This window comes from Ochotona curzoniae, unplaced genomic scaffold (assembly GCF_017591425.1).
Source record: "Ochotona curzoniae isolate NIBS_2020 unplaced genomic scaffold, NIBS_Ocur_1.0 contig_4501, whole genome shotgun sequence".
Classification (NCBI taxonomy): Eukaryota; Metazoa; Chordata; class Mammalia; order Lagomorpha; family Ochotonidae; genus Ochotona; species Ochotona curzoniae.
The window spans coordinates 1,791,376-1,811,701 of NW_024466307.1; the positions used below are offsets into that span (position 1 = coordinate 1,791,376).

Here is a 20,326-nt window from a genome sequence, read left to right on the forward strand (position 1 = left end):
TTTCATCAATCTTGTTTTATTACATTTCCCATGAACCTTCTAAAGTATCTTTGTATATGAAGCTGTAACTTATTTTCACTGCTGTATTGATTTCATTTTATGAATATACAATTTTTGGCAGGCATTGTGGCACATCATGTAAAACCACCACTTGGGATGGTGGCATCCCATATCCAAGTATCTAGATTCTGTCCTGGCTACTCTGCACTTCTTTCTCTTTTTGTATTTGCACACATTTCCCAAGCGAGAATTCCTTTAGGGCATATACTTAGGGATTTACAGGAGATAATGCTTAAAAAATTCATGAAAAATGGGAATTAAAAGATAAGTTTATTTTGGTTGACAAAAATTTTAAATCTATGCACATGAGTATATGCAAGTTCAACTTTGAAATGCCATGTTCTCTAGATAGGTCTTCAATGATTTTTCTGTTACCAACGTCTGCAAGGGCTCTTTGTCCGCACCCTTCACAGTACTTTGTTGTCGGCTCGTTTGGACATTTTACCAGCAATGTTATTATATGACTGCCGAACCCATCTTCTTTTTTCAAGGACGGAGGAAGAGAAACACACACAAAAAACCTTCCATCTGCTCGTTTGTTCCCCAAATGGCTGCAATGGCTTAAGCCAGGTTGGTCTTAAGTCAGAAGTCAGAAACTTCATCAGGGTCTTCCATGTGGGTGCCAGGGCTCATGGATTTGGGGGACATCTGCTGCTGCTTTCCCTGGTACATCAGCAGAAAACTGGATCAAAAGTGGAGCATTCAGGATTCAATTGGCGCCTATGTGGTGTGTTAACACCACAAGCAGCAGCTTAGGACACCAGGCCACAACACTGATCCTGAAGGTATTTTCCCATCACTTTCCACATTTCTTCATCTGTCTTTTTCAAATTGTTTTCCAGGTGCTGAATTAAATGTTGGATGATACTCAGCTGAATTGATGATTAATATTGGTGATTCATCAGCATGTATCATCTGGGCTGTAGTTTTATTTTATAGCCTTCCTTTTTTTTTTTTTTTTAAAGATTTACTTATTTTTATTGGAAATTTAGATATACATAGTGGAGGAGAGACAGAGAGCAAAATTTTTTTGTCTACTAATTCACTCCCCAAGTGACTGCAGCAGCCAGTGCTGTGCCGATCCAAAGCCAGGAGCCTGGAGCTTCTTCCGGGTCTCGCATGTAGGTGCAGGGTCCCAAAGCTTTGGGCCGTCCTCGACTGCTTCCCCAGACCACAAGCAGGGAGCTGGATAGGAGGTGGAGCAGCCGGAATTAGAACTGGCACCCATATGGGATCCCAGTGCATGTAAAGCAAGGACTTTAGTCACTAGGCTATCATGCTGGGTCCTCCAGCCTTCCTTCTAGTAACATTGAGAATTTAGCCCTTTCTACACAAAGGAAAGTGCAGATAAGGAAACTGAGCTTTGGTGATGAAAGTAGCTTGCCAGGAAAGCTGGACCATCATGGAACACATAGTACACAGGCCGAAAGCCATGACTTTGAATCCCTTCCCTTATTTGATGTTGCTCGTATTTCCGTTTTCTGTAAACCTGGAGCCCCACTCTCAAGTCTGTCCGAGGCTGGGAGCTGGGCCGCCTGCCAGCTGCCTGACTCCTCAGGCTCCTCCAAGGACTTACTTGTAGGTGGCAGTGTTCCTTTCCAACCCTACTTTGCATTATTTTTTTTTTCTGGGGAGAATAGAAAAAGCCATCTGGTGAGCATCACCCTGAAGTGTGTGGTGGCAAGCTAGGCAGAATACAAAAACTCAGAAAATGAAGCATTTTGATACTTATGAGAATCGTCTTTCTGTGTAATAAATTTACTCTTTCCCCTAGACCTCTTGTTCACTTTTTCTTTTGAAAACAATGTTTTTGAATGGAGTCTAATTATTTGGTAATATCCTGCTTCTGGCGGAAGTCCAACCTTGTTCACGTGCAGCTTATTTGGTTTTGAATGTCGACCTCCTTTCCTTATTAGCTGCTTCTTACATTCACAGGACGTCAGTACTGTGACCTTCCCCCACGTCCCCACCTCCCACACGGTGGCATTCTTTTGTAACTGTCTAGAACAGAATCTACCAATTAGTGGATATTCAATTCTAAATATGTGTTGATTGAGAGACGGATGCAATAAGTGAACAAATGAGACAATGAATGAAAACCTTGCCAGGAAGGGACAGAACAATACCGAGGGGAGCAAACGGGCAACGGGCCCTCCCTGATGGGTCTCGTAAGGGAGTGCTTGTAACAACGCGATTTCAGCTTCTTGCTAACATGCATTCTGGGAAGTAGCTGATGTCTCAAGTGACCGGGTTTCTGCCCCACGAGGGAGACTCACACTGAGTTCCTGGCTTCTGCCCTGCCCTCTGTGGGCATGTGGAGAGCCAACTGGGGTATAGAACCCGGTTACCCTTGGGTTCTCTTTGTTCCCCAGATAAATAAATGAATAAACAGAAACTGCAGAATACAGATCTGGAAACAAATCTGTTTATATCCTAGCCATGCTTTTATTTACTCTTTTTATTTTTTAATGAATGCCAAAGTCAGGTATGAGATTTATTGGTGGAGACCCACTTTCCTGCAGAAAAAAGGGCAAGAACCAAGTAGGCAGAGAAAGCCTCAGACTGCCGTGCAGGGCTGAAGAAGCCAGGAGAACAGGGTGGTGACAGAATGCAGCCAGGCCTGTGTGGCAGCCTTAAGCTGGAAATGCCTGTTAGAGAAGTCCTTCTTTCCTGAACGGACTGGCACCATGTCCAGTTATTAGCAACAGCTCAGGAGAAGCACGTGTGGTCTTGGCCTTACACACGGTGGGAAGTCTAGAAAGGTGGAGGTCTGGCTTATTAGTTGGCTGTGTGCTGTCCTCTGGATCCGATGCTCACAGGTCCAAGGCCATCATGCCCTCCGTGGTGGGTTGGGGTTCACATGTTACTTGCTCAGACAGTAATATGTGTTTCTTTTTCTCAGTTTTTACCATTAAAACTAAAATTTTGTTTTCTGCTTTTTAAAGGTTACATTCTCTTTCTCTCTCAGTGGTAAGCTACATAAGAGGAGTTGCTTGCTTATCACTGCATCCTAAGCACACAAGATGAGATGGCATGCATTAGTACAAAACACAATAATCTTCATCTTTATCCATTCTCTATTCTGCTCCATTCATTTCTGCTTTGAAAGAAGTCTCATACTACAATAAAAAACACAGATCCCAGTTCAATGTTATTCTTCTGGAGCATGTTTTTTTAATGTACTAGCCATGTGTGACCAAAAGCAAAGTTGAACATGGACTTAGGAACGTATTAACACACATTCATGTACAGCTGAAGAGCTCCAGGGTTGCTAGCTAAGTATATTCTGGTGCCTGCTCGCTTCTGAGCCCTGAGATTCCTGTAGGCTGGTGATTGTCAGTGACTCTCGCAACAGCCTGCCTCCTCAATCCCACCTCCTTTCCAGAAAGCAACATTTGTCAGCTGATATAGCAGAAAGTATTGGAAGAAGAGAAAGGGGATATAAACAATAAAGCCAGAATGAAGAAACCCAGAAAAGAGTGGCAGATGATTTTAAATCACAGAAGACTTTAAGACACTATTCACAGGTCACATGTAAAATTAAAAATCAGGAGTGGGCATTTGACCTAGAGCTTAGACAGACCATTAAGATGTCCACGCATTGCACTGGAATACATGGGTTTGCATCTCAGCTCTGGCTCCTGGCTCCAACTTCCTGCTAACACGTACCCTGGTGGACGGTGATGATGACTGAGGGGTTGGGTTCCTGTCATTCACATGAGAAAGCTGGACTGAATGCCCACATTGTGGCTCTGCCCTCCATCAAGTTTCCAGCTGCTGCAGGCACTTGAGGGTGAACCAGCAGATCGAAACTCTTACTCTTTCAAATGGAAAAATAAAATTAAAAAATCACATCAACCATCCAGTCCAAACTTGTCATTTAACAATTAAGGTAGTTTTACTTCTTCGATTCCAATTTGAGTACCTTTTATTTTTTCCCTGCTTTACTGTATAGACCATAATCCACAACAATAGAGAAATTATAAGAGTGGAAATCATTGTTGTGTTGTTGATTCTAGGGTAAGCACATTCAGTTCATCATTAAATATGATGTTTTAAAAAAGATTTATTTATTTATTATTGCAAAGGCAGAATCTGCTTTCCCAGGCCACAAGTAGGGAGCTGGAAGGAACGCTGAACAGCTGGCATATGAACCAGCATTCATATGGGATCCTGGCACATGCAAGGCAAGGACTTTAGTCACTAGGCTACTGTGCCGGGCCCCCTGTAGTTTCCTTGTTTAACATACAGGGTTTGGGTATTAGAGTGATGGCTAATAGAGCAAGCTGTGAGTCTTTCCTCTTCAGTTTTCTGGAGAACTTTATATAGCACTGGAATTTGTGTTTTTCTTTAAAATATATCATCTCAACAACGATTACAGAATTCTGAAGTGGTTGTATTACTATCAGATAAACTGCACATCAAATAATACTAGGAAAGAAGATAACCATTTATAAAGTGAGTTGTTTCATAATACAAGTTATAAAAAGAATAAATTAATCTAAATGAGATGATCATGTAATGCATTCGTTGTCCAGCAGCGATGGACTTGGTGCCTGGAGCCGATACTCTCACACGTGGACTACTGACTGATGGTTGATAGCCGAAGTTTATTAGTGGCAACAGGCTTTTATAGACTGAGGGTCACAGGATAAGGGAGGAGGCTTTGAGGAGTTTCCATCTCAGCAACAGGGAGTTGACTGGAGACGATGGGGGTTCCCATAAGCCTGTCCAAGGGTCCCTTCAATTATTCCCACACTGCTGCCTAGGAGTACCTTTCTTTGTTTTGTATATTCAATCCACTGTCCTCAACCAGCTATCCAATTGGTTGTCCTCTTACAATAACTAAAAGCAGAGTTTGTAAACACATGAAGCAAAAATGGTAAAACTAAAAGAAGTTGAAAAATCCACAATTACATTCAGAAATTTCAATAGTCCTCTCATAATCAACATGGAAAAACAGCAGGGATATATGAAATATAAAGTACAACTGCTGACTACAATGGAATTAAATTGTAAGTCAATAAGATATACAGAAATTCCTCAATATTTGCAAAATAAACAGCACACTTACCAAAAACTCAAGGGTCAAAACCAAAGTGAACTCACTTTCTCAGATCAGAAACTAGGAGAAAAAAAACTTTCAAAAGTTAAAAACACAAAAACAGAACATATGCTAAATCATCTTAATACAAAACAGAAAAACCAAGAACAACAACAAAAAAAATCTATGAAAGTGAACGCAGTTTTTGAGATCCCTAAAGCTGAGAAGCTTCCTCTGAACAGGAGCCAAGGAAGAGGACACAAGTCATTTCAAGAAATGACGGTCCGATGTTTACAGAGCTTCCAAGGAAGATGAAACTGCACCTTCAGCAGATTTATAGGGCTAAACAATTCAGAAGATCACAACTTGAAACAAAAAAACTTGTGTTTTTAACATTTCAGAAGAACAGATTCAGATTTGTGACCAAAAAACCCACAAAAAACCAAAAACAATTCAGAAGATCGCACAAACTTGTAGCGTTCCCTCAGGAAGAAACGCCAGTGAATACCTGCTGTCTCTGTGCGTGTTCAGGCCCGAGTCAACAAAAGCTTACTGCTGGCCAGGTGGCTCGGGGAGAACTCAGGGACGTGTTTCCCTAATCTCAGGCCCGCGGTCCCCCAGCCTCCCTCACAGGCCCGCGGTCCCTCAGCCTCCCTCACAGGCCCCCGGTCCCTCAGCCTCCCTCAGCTTCCGTCAGCCACCCGCCAGCGACCGCCTCCCCGGCCGGGGCCGCCCCGCGCCTGCGCCTTGCGAGCGCGCGAGTGGCTGCCGGAAGTGTGGCTTTGGAGCCGCCCGCTGTTGATTCCCATCCGGGGTCACATTCTCTCTTCCGGGTTTTTCGGAGGGTTCTTTTCTCTGCCTCGGTTTGGGCAACTTTGGGGTCTTCCGTTTTGATTTATTTGTTTTTTTTTTGGGGGGGAGGAACCGCCCCCAGCCTCCCCGCAGCTCTGCCGGCCCTGCCTCCTTCTCTCGGGTCGCTCCTCCCCTGGCCGCCGCACCCGGGGCTCGGGTCGGAGCCGGAGCAGGGGGCCTGGTCGCCCCGCCGTCGCCGCCTCCACTTGGGGGGGTTCAGGCGACAGCTCGTGGGGCGCTCCCCGGGCGGGCGGCGAGCAGTGCCCGCGGGCCCCGCTGAGCCCGTTCGCCGGGACGCCGCTGCAGCCTGGGTCCGGCGGGGGGCGGGGGTCGCCCCGGGCGGGGCGGGGCGGGGCGCTGGAAGTTTGTAAAAAAAGAAGAAAAGCGGTGCAGGGTTTTGTTGCGTCGCGGCGGCCTCTCGGACGTGGGGGCCGCTCGGGCGGCTCGGCTTCCCGTCCCTCGCGTCTCCGGCCTGCGTGCTGCCCCCCGACACCTCCCGGAGGCCAGTCTGGGGCGCCCTGCGATGCGTCTCCGATGGTGGGGGTGAAGAACTCGAGGTAAGCCTGTGGGGCCCCGGGCGGGGACTTTTCCGGGAAAACAAAAACATCCGCGGATTCGGGGGCGGGGGACTGTCGCTGGCCGGCGTGAGTCCACGGGGAGCCACGCGCCGAGGTCCCGTTTCCACGTGGGCTGGGAGTCTGAGGAAGCGGGAATGTGGCGTGGAGAGTCCGACCCGCGACCGGGAGTGGGCCCGACTGTGGACGTGGCGGGCCGGGCTGGGGTTCCAGGCTCGCAGGGGCCTGGACGAGGCGGACGCGTGGAGGTCCCCGCCTGCTTTTTACCCCTGGCGGTAGTTGCTTTCAAGGAATCCTCTTAAAGGCGTTTCGGAACCTGGAGTCGTTCTCTGATTGGCTGAAGGATAGAAGTTCCATTGTTGTAAAACACCCGAGATCGGGTGCTGTGATCGCGGAGAACTGGTTTGTCACCTACTTGGTTAACTGCTGTAAAAGTCTCTGCTGAACTTGTCTGACTTCCCCGTTGGGTGGGTCTTACTCAGGAAGAACTAAAAATACAGAAGCTTTCAAAGCAATTCCAGTTCTCTCCGTAATATTCTATTTTATAAACCAGGTACAGATTGAGAAATGGGTGACTTTCTTGGTAAGGAAAATGGGACATTGTCAGTTAAATAGCAAATCTGGATTTTATCACGGAGTTTGTGAAACCCTCTGCCACAGATAATGTGGGGTGACATTTCCTACAGTCGTCTGTTAGTGAATGTGCATTTTGTTCAGAATATAAAGAGAAAAAAGATTTAGATCTTGGAAGGTCTGCTTAAGAATGGCATAATAATAGGCTTACTGGATTTTAATCTGTCAAGCTGCATGTTCTATTTTTTTAAATCTATTGACAGTAGATTACTATTCCAGTGTTTTTATATTCAGTAAAATCATTGCTGAAAGGTGTTAGAAAAAGGAATTAAGGGTGGTGTTCGTGGGAAGCCTGTAGTCCTTGTCAGCGCCAGGCTGTGAATCCCAGATCTGTCTCCAGCTCGCTGCCCGTGCCCCTCCTCCCGAACAAGCCCCCTGCCCACGACCCTACCCATACCCACTGCCTCCCCCGTGTCCTTTGCCCTTGCCCAGGTCTAGCCTCAGCGGCAGCTGTTTAGGGCTCCAGTGCTTTTTTCCTACAAACACAGCACTGAATTCCTGACTTGTGCCTTTGGCATTCCCTTGGGGGGACGCACCAGCAGATGGGAGATCTTTGTGTATTTGCCTTTCAAATGAGCAAGACTAATAGGTATAAAGAATAACCTTTAGATGCTCGTACTACTTACCTGTATTATAGGGTTGCATCGGATGCTCTAGGTTAAATTTCTGCGGAATGATTCTGGGAGAGCTAGACTGGATAAAAGCCTGACTTGAAGGCAAGAGGCTGGGAGAGTCTGTTAGCTGTTTTGTGCTAGAGGGGCCCAAAAACTGTGAGACTCATGTGGGATTTGGCTGGGTGGAATGAGATGTCTGCCCTACAGTAAACTTTCTGTGGAATTATTCTTAACTGTAAGCCCAGGATACTTTGGTTATTAATTTTATAGAGTAGTTCTGGGCCACAGGATACCTTTTAAACTTGTTTTTGGTTTAGATTTCTTCCTAAGGGAATAGATATAAAGTGCAGTTTGGTGTTTAGTCATTTCAGGCTTTCAGATCTGGATGCCTGTGCACAGGCTCTCACTTGGGCTCGGAGGAAAACCAGAGCGTGTTACAGATGTTAAGAGGCTGGCCTGGGGTGGCCTGCCATGCTGGCAACCCCTGTGAGTGCCAGTACTTTTGATTCAGCTTTTTGCTAATGCCCCTGGGAAGGTAGCAGAAGATGGCCCGAATGCTGGGGTCCCTGCCACTCACCTGGAGACCCGGGTGGACTTGAGTTTTGTCTTCAGCCTGGGCTGGTACTGGCTGTTGTGGACAGTTTTGGAGTCAGTCTCACCTTCTTTCTCTTTTGCTCCACCTCTTTTGTCACTATGCCTTTCCAAGGAACCAGGAACCCCATCCAGGACTCTGTTGGGTGGCCCAAGTATGCACTGCTGCCTTCGCAGTGCGTTAGCAGGGAGCTGGGTTGAAAGTGCAGCAGCCGAGACTCAAGTTGTTATCCAAATGGAATGGATGCTAGTGTTGTAGGCAGTGGCTTAACCCTCTGTGCCACAGCACTGACCCCATAAACAAATGTTGAAAAAAAGAAAAGTACGTAAGCTTTTACCCATGTATTGGTTTAAACCTGAAAACACAACAGTGTTACTTTCCCAAGTGCACATCCCTTGTTTAGTTTTGCGGTGTCTATTCCAACACAGTGGAATTCAGTCAAGACTCATTACAGTGCATCTCAGTTAATACTGTTTTCTGATAAATCAGATGAAGTAAAGAAAGGAGGGTATTAACCTGGGCAGAGGGTATAACAAGATGTCAGCTGTGAGTCTGGCTGGCATGAGTATTGAATGCACTTTTAACACAGAATTTCCTCAAGTGCCTCTTGGTCAAGATGTGTTCCATCCTGATCGGTGAATGTCAGGGAATGCGGGTCATCAGCTATGAGCGTTGATTTTTCTTCTTTGAACTCTTTTATAATAAGAGATGAGAACCTACTAGAAAAGGCTGAAGAACTCTTGCTTTCCGGTGGTGAATCAGAGCTGGGCACTGTGGACGAGGTCTGATGTGGGTCAGTGTCTCTACGGTCTGTGATGAATCCTGGATCCACTGTACCCAACCTTTAGGGAATTTCATAGAGTGAATTTTTAAAATGTAACAGTTTGTAAGAGCAATTTTTAAAAAAGATTTATTTATTTATTGGAAAGTCAGATATATATAGAGGAGGAAAGACAGAGAGGAAGATCTTCCATCCAATGATTCACTCCCCAAGTGGCCGCAACAGCCGGTGCTGCGCCAATCTGAAGCCAAGAACCAGGAACCTCTTCTGGGTCTCCCACACAGGTTCAGGGTCCCAAAGCTTTGGGCCGTCCTTCACTGCTTTCCCAGGCCACAGTCAGGGAGCTGGATGGGAAGCAGGGCTGCCGGGATTAGAACCTGCATCCATATGGGATCCCAGTGCGTTCAAGGCGAGGACCTTAACCACTACACTGTTGTGCTGGGCTCTTCTTGCAGTTTTTAAAGCCCTCGTAGTCTGCTTCCCTAGTCAAATGGATAACCACCTCAGTTCGTTTTAGCTACCTAGATGCTATTTAGTTATGTTAAAATGCAAAGTGGAGGCTGATGTGCTGTGGGTTATACCACTGCTTGTGAGGCCCCTTTCATCCCTTATCTGAGCAGTTTGAGTCCTGACTTCTCTGCTTCTAATCTAGCTCCTTGTTACTGCAGCTGGGAGGCACTGGATGATAACCCAAGTACGGGGGTCCTTGCAGCCCACCAGGGAGATGCAGATGAAGCTCCTGGCTCTTGGCTCTGGGCTGTTGTGGGCATTTGGGGAATGGACCAGTGGCTAGAAGATCTTTTGTTGTCTCCTTTTCTCTCACTCTGCCTTTCAAATTGTAAGTACATATTTGTGTATTCAGTATTTGTGAATGCATAATAATGGTTTTAAAGAAAAGTCAATGTATATTTCATGAAAATGAAAACTTAGCACTTTTCTTATAATTCCCTTTTTAAAAAAACCTATTTATTCATTTGAAAGTTAAGGGTTAAGGAGAGGGGGAGATAGATCTTTCATCCAGCTATTTAACGCCTTAGATTTCCGCAATGGCCAACTGGGGCTGTGCCGAAGGCAGGGGCTTCATTTGGATCTTGCATGTGGGTAACTGGGCCCAAGCCTTCTGGTCATCTGCTGCTGCTTCTCCCTGGCCTTTTGCAGGGAGCTGAATCACAAGTGGAGCAGCTAGGATCTGGTTCCCATATGGGGTGCTAGCACTGACCCCGATACCATTTCTTATCCTATATATATGTGTGTGTGTGTGTGTGTGTAATTGTGACACACTTGTATGACTCATATAACACAACACGTATCTATATATACAAATTAATATGTGACACATGGTACATGTAAGTAGATACAGCATGTACTAAATGATTTATAAAAATTATCCTAATTCTTGTTTAATGTATTTATATTATTGTAACAACCAAGAAGGTAACTGATTGTATTTCCTTCTTTGTATTACCTTTTGAATTTTCTTTGCAGATTTTAAAAGCAAAATTTATTTATTTGAAAGACCGAGTTATACACACACACACACACACACACATACACACACACGTGTGTGTATATATTAACATATAAAGAGAGAAACAGATCTTGTATCTACTGGTTTACTTCCCAGATTGCCCCAGTGGCCAAGGCTGTACGAGGCTTAAGCCAGGAGCCAGGAATTTCATCTAATCTCCCACATGGGTAGTAGGGACCTAGATATTTGGGCTATCTTGTACCCTAGCAGGGTGCTGGAACAGAAGTGGAATAGCTGGGACTCCAAGTGGTACCCCTATGGGATGTGGCATTATAGGTGGCAGCTTAACTTGCTGTACCATGATGCTTGCCTCTCTGGAATGTGTTTATGGAACTGGCATTGTGGTACGGGGGTTTCATTCTCCGTCTGCAATGCTGGCATCCCATTTGGGCACCATTTGAGTCCTGACTGCTTCACTTCTGATCCAACAACAGAGTTACAGAGGAAGGTCTTGCATCTGCTGGTTCACTTCCCAGAAGGCCACAGTGGCCAAGGCTGGAGCCCAGAACAGCATCCTGGCTTCCTAAGTGGTTAAGTGGCCCATCTGCTTTCCTCCCTAGGCAGGTTCACAGGAAGCCAGATGGGAAACAGAGTAGCTGGGACTGAAGCCAGCACTCTGTTACGGGGTGTGGGTGCTGCAGACAGTGGGGTGATCCACAACACAGGCTTTCACTGTTAACTGATTTTATAGTCCTGTAATGATTCCTTCTCTGTGATTAGAACTTGACTTTGGTCAGTTACATCAGGTAATCTATCTGTTGATTCTTCATCGTGAAGCCTTAACCCTCCTGCTGTAATGTGAGCTGTTAGCCCACCGTCCTCATTGAGTTGAAGGGGGGGAGTTTCCTTTTCCTAGGTCAGAGATTTTGTGTTTTGTTTCGCAATATGCACATGCTGGGGGTGTTTTTAGTTTTAGCCTACAGTGTTAGTGTAGCTGGGTACGATTACAGCTTGAGAGCATTTCTTTGTGGTTTCTGTTGTTGCAAGTCCAAAGTATTTTAGTTCCCAACCCCATTTTTCTAACATTTCTTCCTTCTGCAATTTTTTATAGGTTTCTTTTTCCTGAAATTTTATCATAATATGGCTTGATTTTTTTTTTAAATTTTAAACTATGTTTTGTTCTCATTTGGTCCTTTCTGTATAACATTTGGTGTCTGTCAACCCTGAACATTTTCTTGTGTGTTACTAATTTGGTAATTCTCTTTTCTATATCTTCTGTGTTCTTTCTGGCTCTTCTGTTCCATTGTTGCATTTTGGGTCACAAAGTTTTGTTCTCTTATTTCTTGTTTCTTTTTTGCTCCCACTGTTTTTTTTTTTTTTTTAACGATTTTTTACATAGGTGATTATGGTGCGAAGGGTCAAGGGCTAGAGGAAGGTGGGAGAGACCGTTATTCTCACCCAGCCTCCCAACCGCTGGGATGGGGGACAGCCACCCGATGCCATGCCAGGGTCCCCAATTTGGGGTTCACTCTGAGGGTCCTGTGCGCAAGGTTTTGATGGTTCGCGGTCAGACCATGGGACCTGCAGTTCTCTTCATGCTTGGAGTTCTGAGTCCAGCGATTCAGTTGGGGGATCCCCAAAGAAGCTTCATCTGAGGTGATCCCACACCTGATTCTGTGTGTGCCTGTCAATAAAGGGTCTGGCACAGTCTGTCTCCCCAATCAGCCTTCATGCACACTATTAGTTACAATTGCTGGGTCAGTTCTGCCTCCAGCTCTGTCTTCTACACAAACCAATGTGTGTTGCAGCCCAGCCCGATCGATCTTACCTACCACACGCTTGGCCTTCACATACATGGTAGGCCCCGGTTTTCCAAGGGTTAACTCCACAGCTTAGCTTGTTTTCCTGTAAGGCAAAATCTCACATACTTCTTTGTAAGTAAGAACACAAGTAATTTACAATCTGGATTAATTTCATGAGTAGGAAACATATGCTGAAACAAATTTAGCATAATTTTATAATATTGTGAGATTATAATCCAAATTATTTTGAATGACAATTACATTATTCAGATTTTTGTCTCTCAATCTTTGAGAGTTCCAGGGATCCTACTAGAACCCTCAAAGTCATGAGACTTGGTTTAGCACTCTGAAGAATTTAGAGGTCTAAATGAGTTTAACAAAAATTACCTTTAGCATTTACCTGAACATGTACTGTATGTTAGACTTGATCAATGCCAAGACAACACTGTAAGCTGAAGACCAAGCAGTAAGAAAACATCATACGAACTTTTCCCCAGTGGAGGTGGGGAGTCTGGTTCTGGCCAGGTCCTGTTTAATTTGTTAGACTCTCTAAAATCATTTACCAGGAGAAAGTGACAGCTGCTGGATTTGGAAGCCCTTGCGTGTGTGGGTGGTACCTGTCAGGTTGTCGGCTTCCTTATAGATTGAAGGAGTTCCTCGTTTGCCTTCCTTGGCAGACTCCCAACTCTTAGCTGTGTGGCAGGTTCTGTTGTTACTGTGCTGTTTGGTTTCCCTCTGATTTGGTAGAGTTTCCTAAGTGGCCGAAGCCAGGAGTGTCGTCCTAGTGTGCCCTGGGGATGACAGGCCTCAGGTGCTGGGCCATCTTGCGCTGCCGTCGCAGGTGCTTAGCAGGGACTTCACTGGGACCATTCCTACGGGGTACAGGTGATGTAGCAGCTCTCAGGCTTCCAGTGCTGCGTTCTAACTACTTTATGTAATTTTTTTTTTTAATTCTTGAGGAACAAAGCCCTCTTTTATTAGATGTCTTTTATATATTTTAAGTAAAGTCTTTTTAGATGAGATTGGTAAGATCCAGATATTAGGAATCAGATTCTTATATGATGACTTACATATTTTTTATAAAGTTGATTGAGAGTAAATTTAAATGTGGCTTCCTTTTATTACCAGAGGATGGTGACTTTTTTTTAAAGCTTTGTTAATGTTAGGGTAAAGTTGTTAGGGTAAGTTTATCAGAAAATTAGATGTATTTTGCTATTGTTTCAACAATGCCATTAATATTTAACTTGCTAGGATTAAGTTTTTTGTTATCTGTAGTAGAACTTAAGAGACTTGTTTAAATTTCAAAAAGTAACTGACATTTGTAACTTAGTAACTGTTTTAAATAGCAGTCATTATTGAAATGTGTTCTTTATTGTTTAGCTGTAGTAATGTGGTGGTGTTTTTGCTTGTTTTTTCCCCCCAATTTTTTAGGTAGAAGAATACATGCTTGCTTTCAGTGAACAAGAGCATGTTCCCAAATTCCATTCTGGGTAGCCCGCCCTTCACGCCGAGCCATCAGCAGCATGGCAGTTTCTTCCCCTTGTCTCCCACTCTTTACTCACACCAGCAGTTCATAGATGCGCAGTTCAACTTTCAGAATGCAGAGTAAGTTACTATACCCTTTTGACCCATGGTGTTTGTAAATTTCATTATTTCATTTCTGTTGAACATATCTTTTTTATATGAAATATCTGAAGATAGAGAAATGTTGTCATTTTTGTTTCAAATAATGAATTATTTAGTTTTTCTAAAGTTGATTTATGTTTTTTAAAAAATGTATACAGAATACTGCTGTTCTTTTTTATTTTTGTAGCTTGTCCAGGGCTTTGTCATTACAGCAGCTGACATATGGAAATGTCAGTCCAATACAGACCTCATCTTCTCCGCTGTTTCGAGGAAGGAAGTGAGTACTTTTCACCTCATTACTTTAACAGAAGTATTGCAGTGCGAGAGCTGTGTAAGATGTATCTAGTCTTGCATTTATACGCAGTGTGCTCTCAATCTTTTGTAGTACTTGCATGATCATGTCAGCCATAAAATGCTGTATTTTAGCCGCCTCAGGGATTCTTTGGTTGATTTAATTCCTGAAGTTGCTGTGAGTTTCAGTTGGAGTGAAGCTGTATTTCTTCAGGAAGCGTTTTATTTGTTTGAGATTTGTACCTAACTTGCATGGCTGTAGGAGAGTGCCTCAGGCTGGGGCTTTCAGTTACGGAGCTGTGACGTGGTCCAGCATTCTGGGGATTCCCGTGTACACAGGTCGGCTTCTTTGGAGGCCCCTCCGTGCGCTTGTGTCACCCTTTTGCCATGTTTGGTCCTCTGTGGGTTTTTGTGTTCTAATTTCCCAAGGCTGCTGGTCATACTGGATTAGGATCCACCCTATGGATTCCAGTTTTTTTTTTTTCTAAGATTTATTTATTTTCATTGGAAAGTCAGATATACAGAGGAAGAGAGACAGAGGGGAAGATCTTCTGTCCACTAATTCACTCCCCAAGTGGTAGCAGTGCTTGAAGCTAAATCAATTGAAAGCCAGGAGCCAGGACTTCTTCTGGATCTTCCACGAAGATGCAGGGTTCCAAGGCTATGAGCCGTCCTCGACTGCTTTCTCAGGCCACAGGCAGGGAGCTAGATGGGAAGTTGGGCCACCGGAATTAGAACTGGCGCCCATATGGGAACTTTAGCCTATAGGCTACCATACTGGGCCCAGACTCCAGTTTAACTTGATTGCTGTTGTAAAGGTCCTTTCTCTAAATGCAGACACATTCTGAGGTGCCAGGGCTTAGAATGCAAATTAGCTCATACATACTATTTCCTTTCTGGTGCAGTTCACTGTATATTTTTCTTTTGATTTATTTAAATCGTATACATGCAGGGTTCTGTGATACCAGATACTCTTAGAGTGAAAATTCCCATATAACATAAAGCTCTCAGTAGTTTAGGCATGAGCCAATTTAGTTTTAACTCTTTATTCAATGAAAAAAAATTCTTGGGATAGCTTAAGAATTTAGAGAATGTTATGAAAACAACAATTGGGAAGATACTGCTATTGTGTATATGTAAGTATCTCTGCAGATTCAGAGTCGCACAAGCAAGGGATTGTTCAGCAGTGTAAGTTTTGAAGACGCCTCGCAATCACGCAGTTATTCCTGTTTGCAGGAAAAGTGTATAGGTGACAAGTGACAGCTAGAATTTGATATCTAGCTGTCTGCTTCTGGATTTCTTGCTTACAAGCAAAAGTTGTTCTCAGTGTTATCATTGGGCAGTTATAGTGATTCTAAAACTATTGACTTTAATGACAGTTGAAAATAAGTTTCATTAGTTTGTAATTTTACGTATGTTTTAAAACTAATGATGACATTTCGAATAGAAGATGTGTGGCATTTATATAATTCCTAATTATTTTTATTTGTATCAAGATTAAGCCTGATGGTTAAGACATGATGATGTCCGACTTTATTTTCTGGCTCTGGTTCTTGATTTCAGCTTCCTGAAAGTGCAGACCCTGGCAAGTCATGGGCAATAGCCCACAGAGGTAGTTTCCTGCCACCTACGTGGTGACATGGGTGGAGTCCTCAGCCCCGGCTATCATGGGCATGTGGGACAGTGACTCTGGGAATGTGAGCTGCCCTTCACTCCATTTGTCTGCCAAGAAAATAAATACTTATACTTGCAAATTAAAAAAAAAGAACTTGTGTATAACTAACACTGCACACTTTTGACTGGAAGTTGTGGTTTTCTGTGACCGGCAAGGGGCTATGAATTGGCATAATCCTACAGGAGTATTAAGACTGCCAGGTGGTTATCATAGATTTTTAGAGTTTAGAAGGAATTGGATCAGGACCAACAATGTGACGTAGCTGGTGAAGACGCCACCTGTGGTGCCCACGTGCCGTGTTGGTGCAAGTCTTGATAGAGTCTTGACTGAGCCCTGGCTGTTCCGCTTCTGATCTGGTTCCCTGCTTAGATGCCTGGGAAGGTAGCAGAGGATGGCCAGATGCTGGTCTCCTTTCACCCCCATGAGCTCCACACTGCCCTGCACGGCCACTTGGTCCTCTGGGCAGTGAGCCCCTGAATGCAAGATCTCGTTCTGAACGCTTTTAGATTAATTAATTTATAAAACAAGTAAGTAAATTAATAAATCGTTCAAAAAGAAAACAGGGGTCTGGTGCGTGGCATAGCCAAAGTCCTCGCCTTGAAGGCGCCGGAATCCCATATGGGTGCTGGTTCTAATCCCGGCAGCTCCACTTCCCACCCAACTCCCTGCTTGTGGCCTGGGAAAGCAGCAGAGGATGGCCCAAAGCTGTGGGACCCTGCACCCGTGCGGGAGACCTGGAGGAGGTTCCTGCCTCCTGGCTTCAGATCAGCACAGCACCGGGCGTTGCGCTCACTTGGGGAGCGAATCATCGGACGGAGGATCTTCCTCTCTGTATATATGTCTTTGCATAAAAATAAAATAAATCTTTAAAAAATAAAAAAGAGAACAGCTCTCATTTTTTATAGCATAAATTAGCTTTGTGAAAGACTTAATGTCAGGTAAATAACTTTTCCTGAATGGACATTTGCTTTTTACTTATTTTCCTCTTTTAATCTGGAAAAATTAATTTTCCCCAAACTTAAAGAGCAGTACAGTGAATAATTGTATGCGTTTTAGCCAGATTAATCTCAACTCATTTTGCCATATTTGATTATTTCTGCTGCTTTCTGTTCCCACTGTGATTTTTATTTTCTGCTGAACCATATGAAAGTTATTGGCTTTATTTTGCTTTGTTCCAAAACATCAGCTTATTTCTCCTAAAAGCCGTTATATTCTATATACTCCCAAGTGCGTTGATTTTGCCCAAGAAATTTAATATTAATCCAGGACTGTTACCTGAAATTCATTTTCTGCTTTCCTTAGTTGCACAGTGTCTGCGTAGCTTTCAGCACATGTTTTATGATTGCAGTGATGAGGCAGAGCACGGTGGCATTTAAAGAGTTGTAAGTGTGTGATATTTACCTCACTTAATCTTAGGTTTCCTAGCTAGAATTTGGAACTTTTGTTCCTGGTGATTTCTTTTAGTAGAAATTTTCCTATATGGCTTCTACTGCTGAGGTGACGTTAGGATAGTTCCAGTGTCAGACTCACTCCAGTGTATGCATGTAGTTTGTTTTTCTAGATCATTATTGCTGCTCACTTTTTTTTTTTTTTAGGTATAAAGTTATTTCTTGAGCTTGAAAAATATTTTTTAAAAGATGTATTTATTTTTGTTTGAAATGCAGTTTGGAGAGAGATTGATCTTCCATTCGCTGGTTTACTTCCCAGTGGCTAAGCCAGAGCTGGGACAGCCTGACCCAGGAGTTTCTTCTGGATCTCTCAGCCGGATCCAGGGTCCCAAGGCCTGGGGCCATTCTCTGCTGCTTTCCCAGGCACATTGGCCAGGAGCAGAATCAAAAGTGGAGCAGCCAGGGCTTGAACCAGTGTCCTTGTGGGATGCTGGCTCTACAGGTGGTGGCTTAATTCCTTATGTCACAGTGCTAGCCCCGAAATGAAAGTTTCTAAGTGAATATGGCCTTGTCAGAAAGTTATCATGTCAGGGATCTTTTTACTTTTATGTTATCTGAAATTTATATCCTTGATCACTAAGATATATTTCTTCTTTTCAGGAGATTAAGCGATGAAAAAAACCTTCCTCTTGATGGTAAACGGCAGCGTTTTCATTCACCCCATCATGAGCCAACTGTGGTAAACCAGATAGTGCCTTTATCAGGAGACCGGAGATACTCAGTGCCACCGCTGTTTCATGCACACTATATGCCCGACATAGTCAGATGTGTTCCACCCTTCCGAGAAATACCGTTTTTAGAACCTAGAGAAATCATACTACCTGAAGCCAAAGATAAGGTAATAATAAAGTAGACTTTAGTTTGCCTTTTGGGAGTTTAGTACGAATAATGTATTAGAGAAATCAGATATATTTCATGTCCTGAGTTAAGTATTAAGTAGTCTTTTATCTTGTTTAAAGTACTGTTTGATGTCTAAATATTATTTTGTCTTTTTAGATAACATTCCTGTAAAACTGAGGCTATTAGAATACCAGATTTTTCCTTATTCAAAAAAATCTGGATTTTTGTGTAAATACCTTTATTTTCTTAGGATTGTTTTGATAGAGAAGTTTTGGTTATTGTAACAAAGTATTGAAAGTGTTTTCTTTTGGGGCTGTTTATTCGGTGAGTTTAGATGAAGAATCCCAGGCTTAATAAGTAAGTAATGGATTCAAAATAATATGATTAAGAAGGATTTCCCAGAAGCATTGTTTATGAATAAATGTTCTATGTAAATGAGGTGAGACTATTTAAAGTGCAGTTCTAGAAAAATGACAGATTGGTGAGTTTTTTCTTTCCTTTTTAACATTGTTTACATAGTGGAGAGGGCTGCATACCCAGGGGTCTTCCATTAGGGTGGGGAGGATAAGCTAGGGAGAAAGGTGGGTGTGGCAAAGCTGCAACTATTTGTTTTTCTCCCGGCAGGGAGGAAAGGGGATTGGGCCACCTCTTGCCATCAAACTGTATCAGCAACCAGGATGCATTTTCCAGTACTCAATATTAAAAGTGTATCTTCTCTCCCCATTTAGTGATACCCTGAAAACCTAAAATAGTTCTGTTTCATTAAGTTTGTAAATGTCTGCATTTTCTTTGTGGCTCACGCTTGCAATTGTACTTGTTCAGAGCTGTCCCATTCTTGAGAAAAATGACATTTGTAGGCTAAGGAGACTGGAGAAAGTAAATGTTTTATTTTACCAATCTTGGGTTCCTGAAGTCTGCACAGGTCTGGAACATGGCAAGTGTTGAGAAAATTTTGGGTCAAAAAAGCAGTACCTAGTTCATTCATTTGTTGTGCTGCTTTTTATTCCTTGATCTTTTTTTTTTTTTTTAATTATACCATAGAATTCACCCTTTGAGCATGTACAGTTCTGTGGGTTTTGGAATTTTCACAATACTGTCACTTTTGTCTGTAAGCCATGCCGTTTCCTCATGTCCGAAAGACGTCTTGGGCTCAGTGGTCTTCACTTCCCCCTTGCTCCCTGCTACTTTGAGCAGCAGCTCATGTGTTTCATTTTCATGGATTTACCTATTTTGGACATAGCGTAGACATGAGACCATGTAGCATGTGGTGTTTTCAGGTCTGTCCACGCCATGGTGTCTTTCAGTCCCCTTTTACAGCAGAACATTGTGTCCTGTTATGCATTCCTCAGCTGATGACCTCTGGGTTGTTGGCTGTTCCAAATGATCTGTTAAGTAGATGAATTCCTGTGTGGGAGTATGTGTTTACATATTTTGGCTTGCACCTAGGAGTGAGATTGTTGGGTCTTAAAATAACTTGGTGTTTAATTTTTTTTGTATTTCTTGTTACAATTTTATGATACAGTTCCATAGGCTCTGGGATTTTCCTAACCCCCTCTCCAAATCCCTTCCTCTCCCCACTGATTTTCCCCATATTATCACAATAGTATACTTTTCCTAAACAGTCATAAGTCCATTTTGGGATTGAACAATGGCAGAGAGTCCAGCATCCCATTGTCCAGATATAGTTAACAGTTTCATTAGGAGTCCATCTTTGATCTGGAAGTAGAAATGCATACTGGCTTGTATCCTCACATCTGGATATGATAGCCTCCATTATGTAGTTACTATGCATCCCCTTAAATGAAGTGGCTGTTTTATACATAAGCGTATCGGTTACGTTTGGTGTTCGAACTTCTTTAAAGGGCCAGGTAGGGACCATTGTAGGCTTTGCCACTTATGTTTGGCTACTGTTGTATATAATCTTATTTATCTGCTTTTATAATTCTATAAAAACATAAAAATTGCTGTTTGCTCATAAGCCATCCCAAAATAGACAATGACAAGGGGTTGTCGCTTGTTGTACAG

At 43.3% G+C, this 20,326-nt stretch overlaps 1 protein-coding gene and 1 long non-coding RNA gene across 6 annotated transcripts in view; one reads left to right on the forward strand and one right to left on the reverse strand.

Moving 5' to 3' along the window:
- Positions 1-2,485: 2,485 nt before the first annotated feature.
- LOC121160236 lies at positions 2,486-5,766 on the reverse strand. 2 transcript variants are annotated; one of them, XR_005884521.1, is made up of 4 exons: positions 5,613-5,766; positions 5,135-5,185; positions 3,644-3,880; positions 2,486-3,179 (listed from the first exon to the last, which is right to left on the reverse strand). It is a non-coding gene; the product is annotated as an uncharacterized LOC121160236 (long non-coding RNA). The 2 variants fall into 2 exon arrangements; XR_005884522.1 differs by lacking the exon at positions 3,644-3,880.
- A 179-nt stretch (positions 5,767-5,945) lies between these two features.
- Positions 5,946-20,326, forward strand: part of TENT2 (terminal nucleotidyltransferase 2) — a 38,297-nt gene continuing 23,916 nt past the window's right edge. Inside the window, exons 1-4 of one of the 4 annotated variants that reach the window (XM_040985969.1) lie at positions 5,946-6,513; positions 13,853-14,026; positions 14,235-14,324; positions 18,062-18,299. In XM_040985969.1, coding sequence (XP_040841903.1) covers positions 13,890-14,026; positions 14,235-14,324; positions 18,062-18,299 — 465 coding nt within the window. In that variant the 5' untranslated portion in view covers positions 5,946-6,513; positions 13,853-13,889. The remainder of the gene's footprint in view (positions 6,514-13,852; positions 14,027-14,234; positions 14,325-18,061; positions 18,300-20,326) is intronic. The other 3 variants (XM_040985967.1, XM_040985966.1, XM_040985968.1) reach the window with 3 other exon arrangements.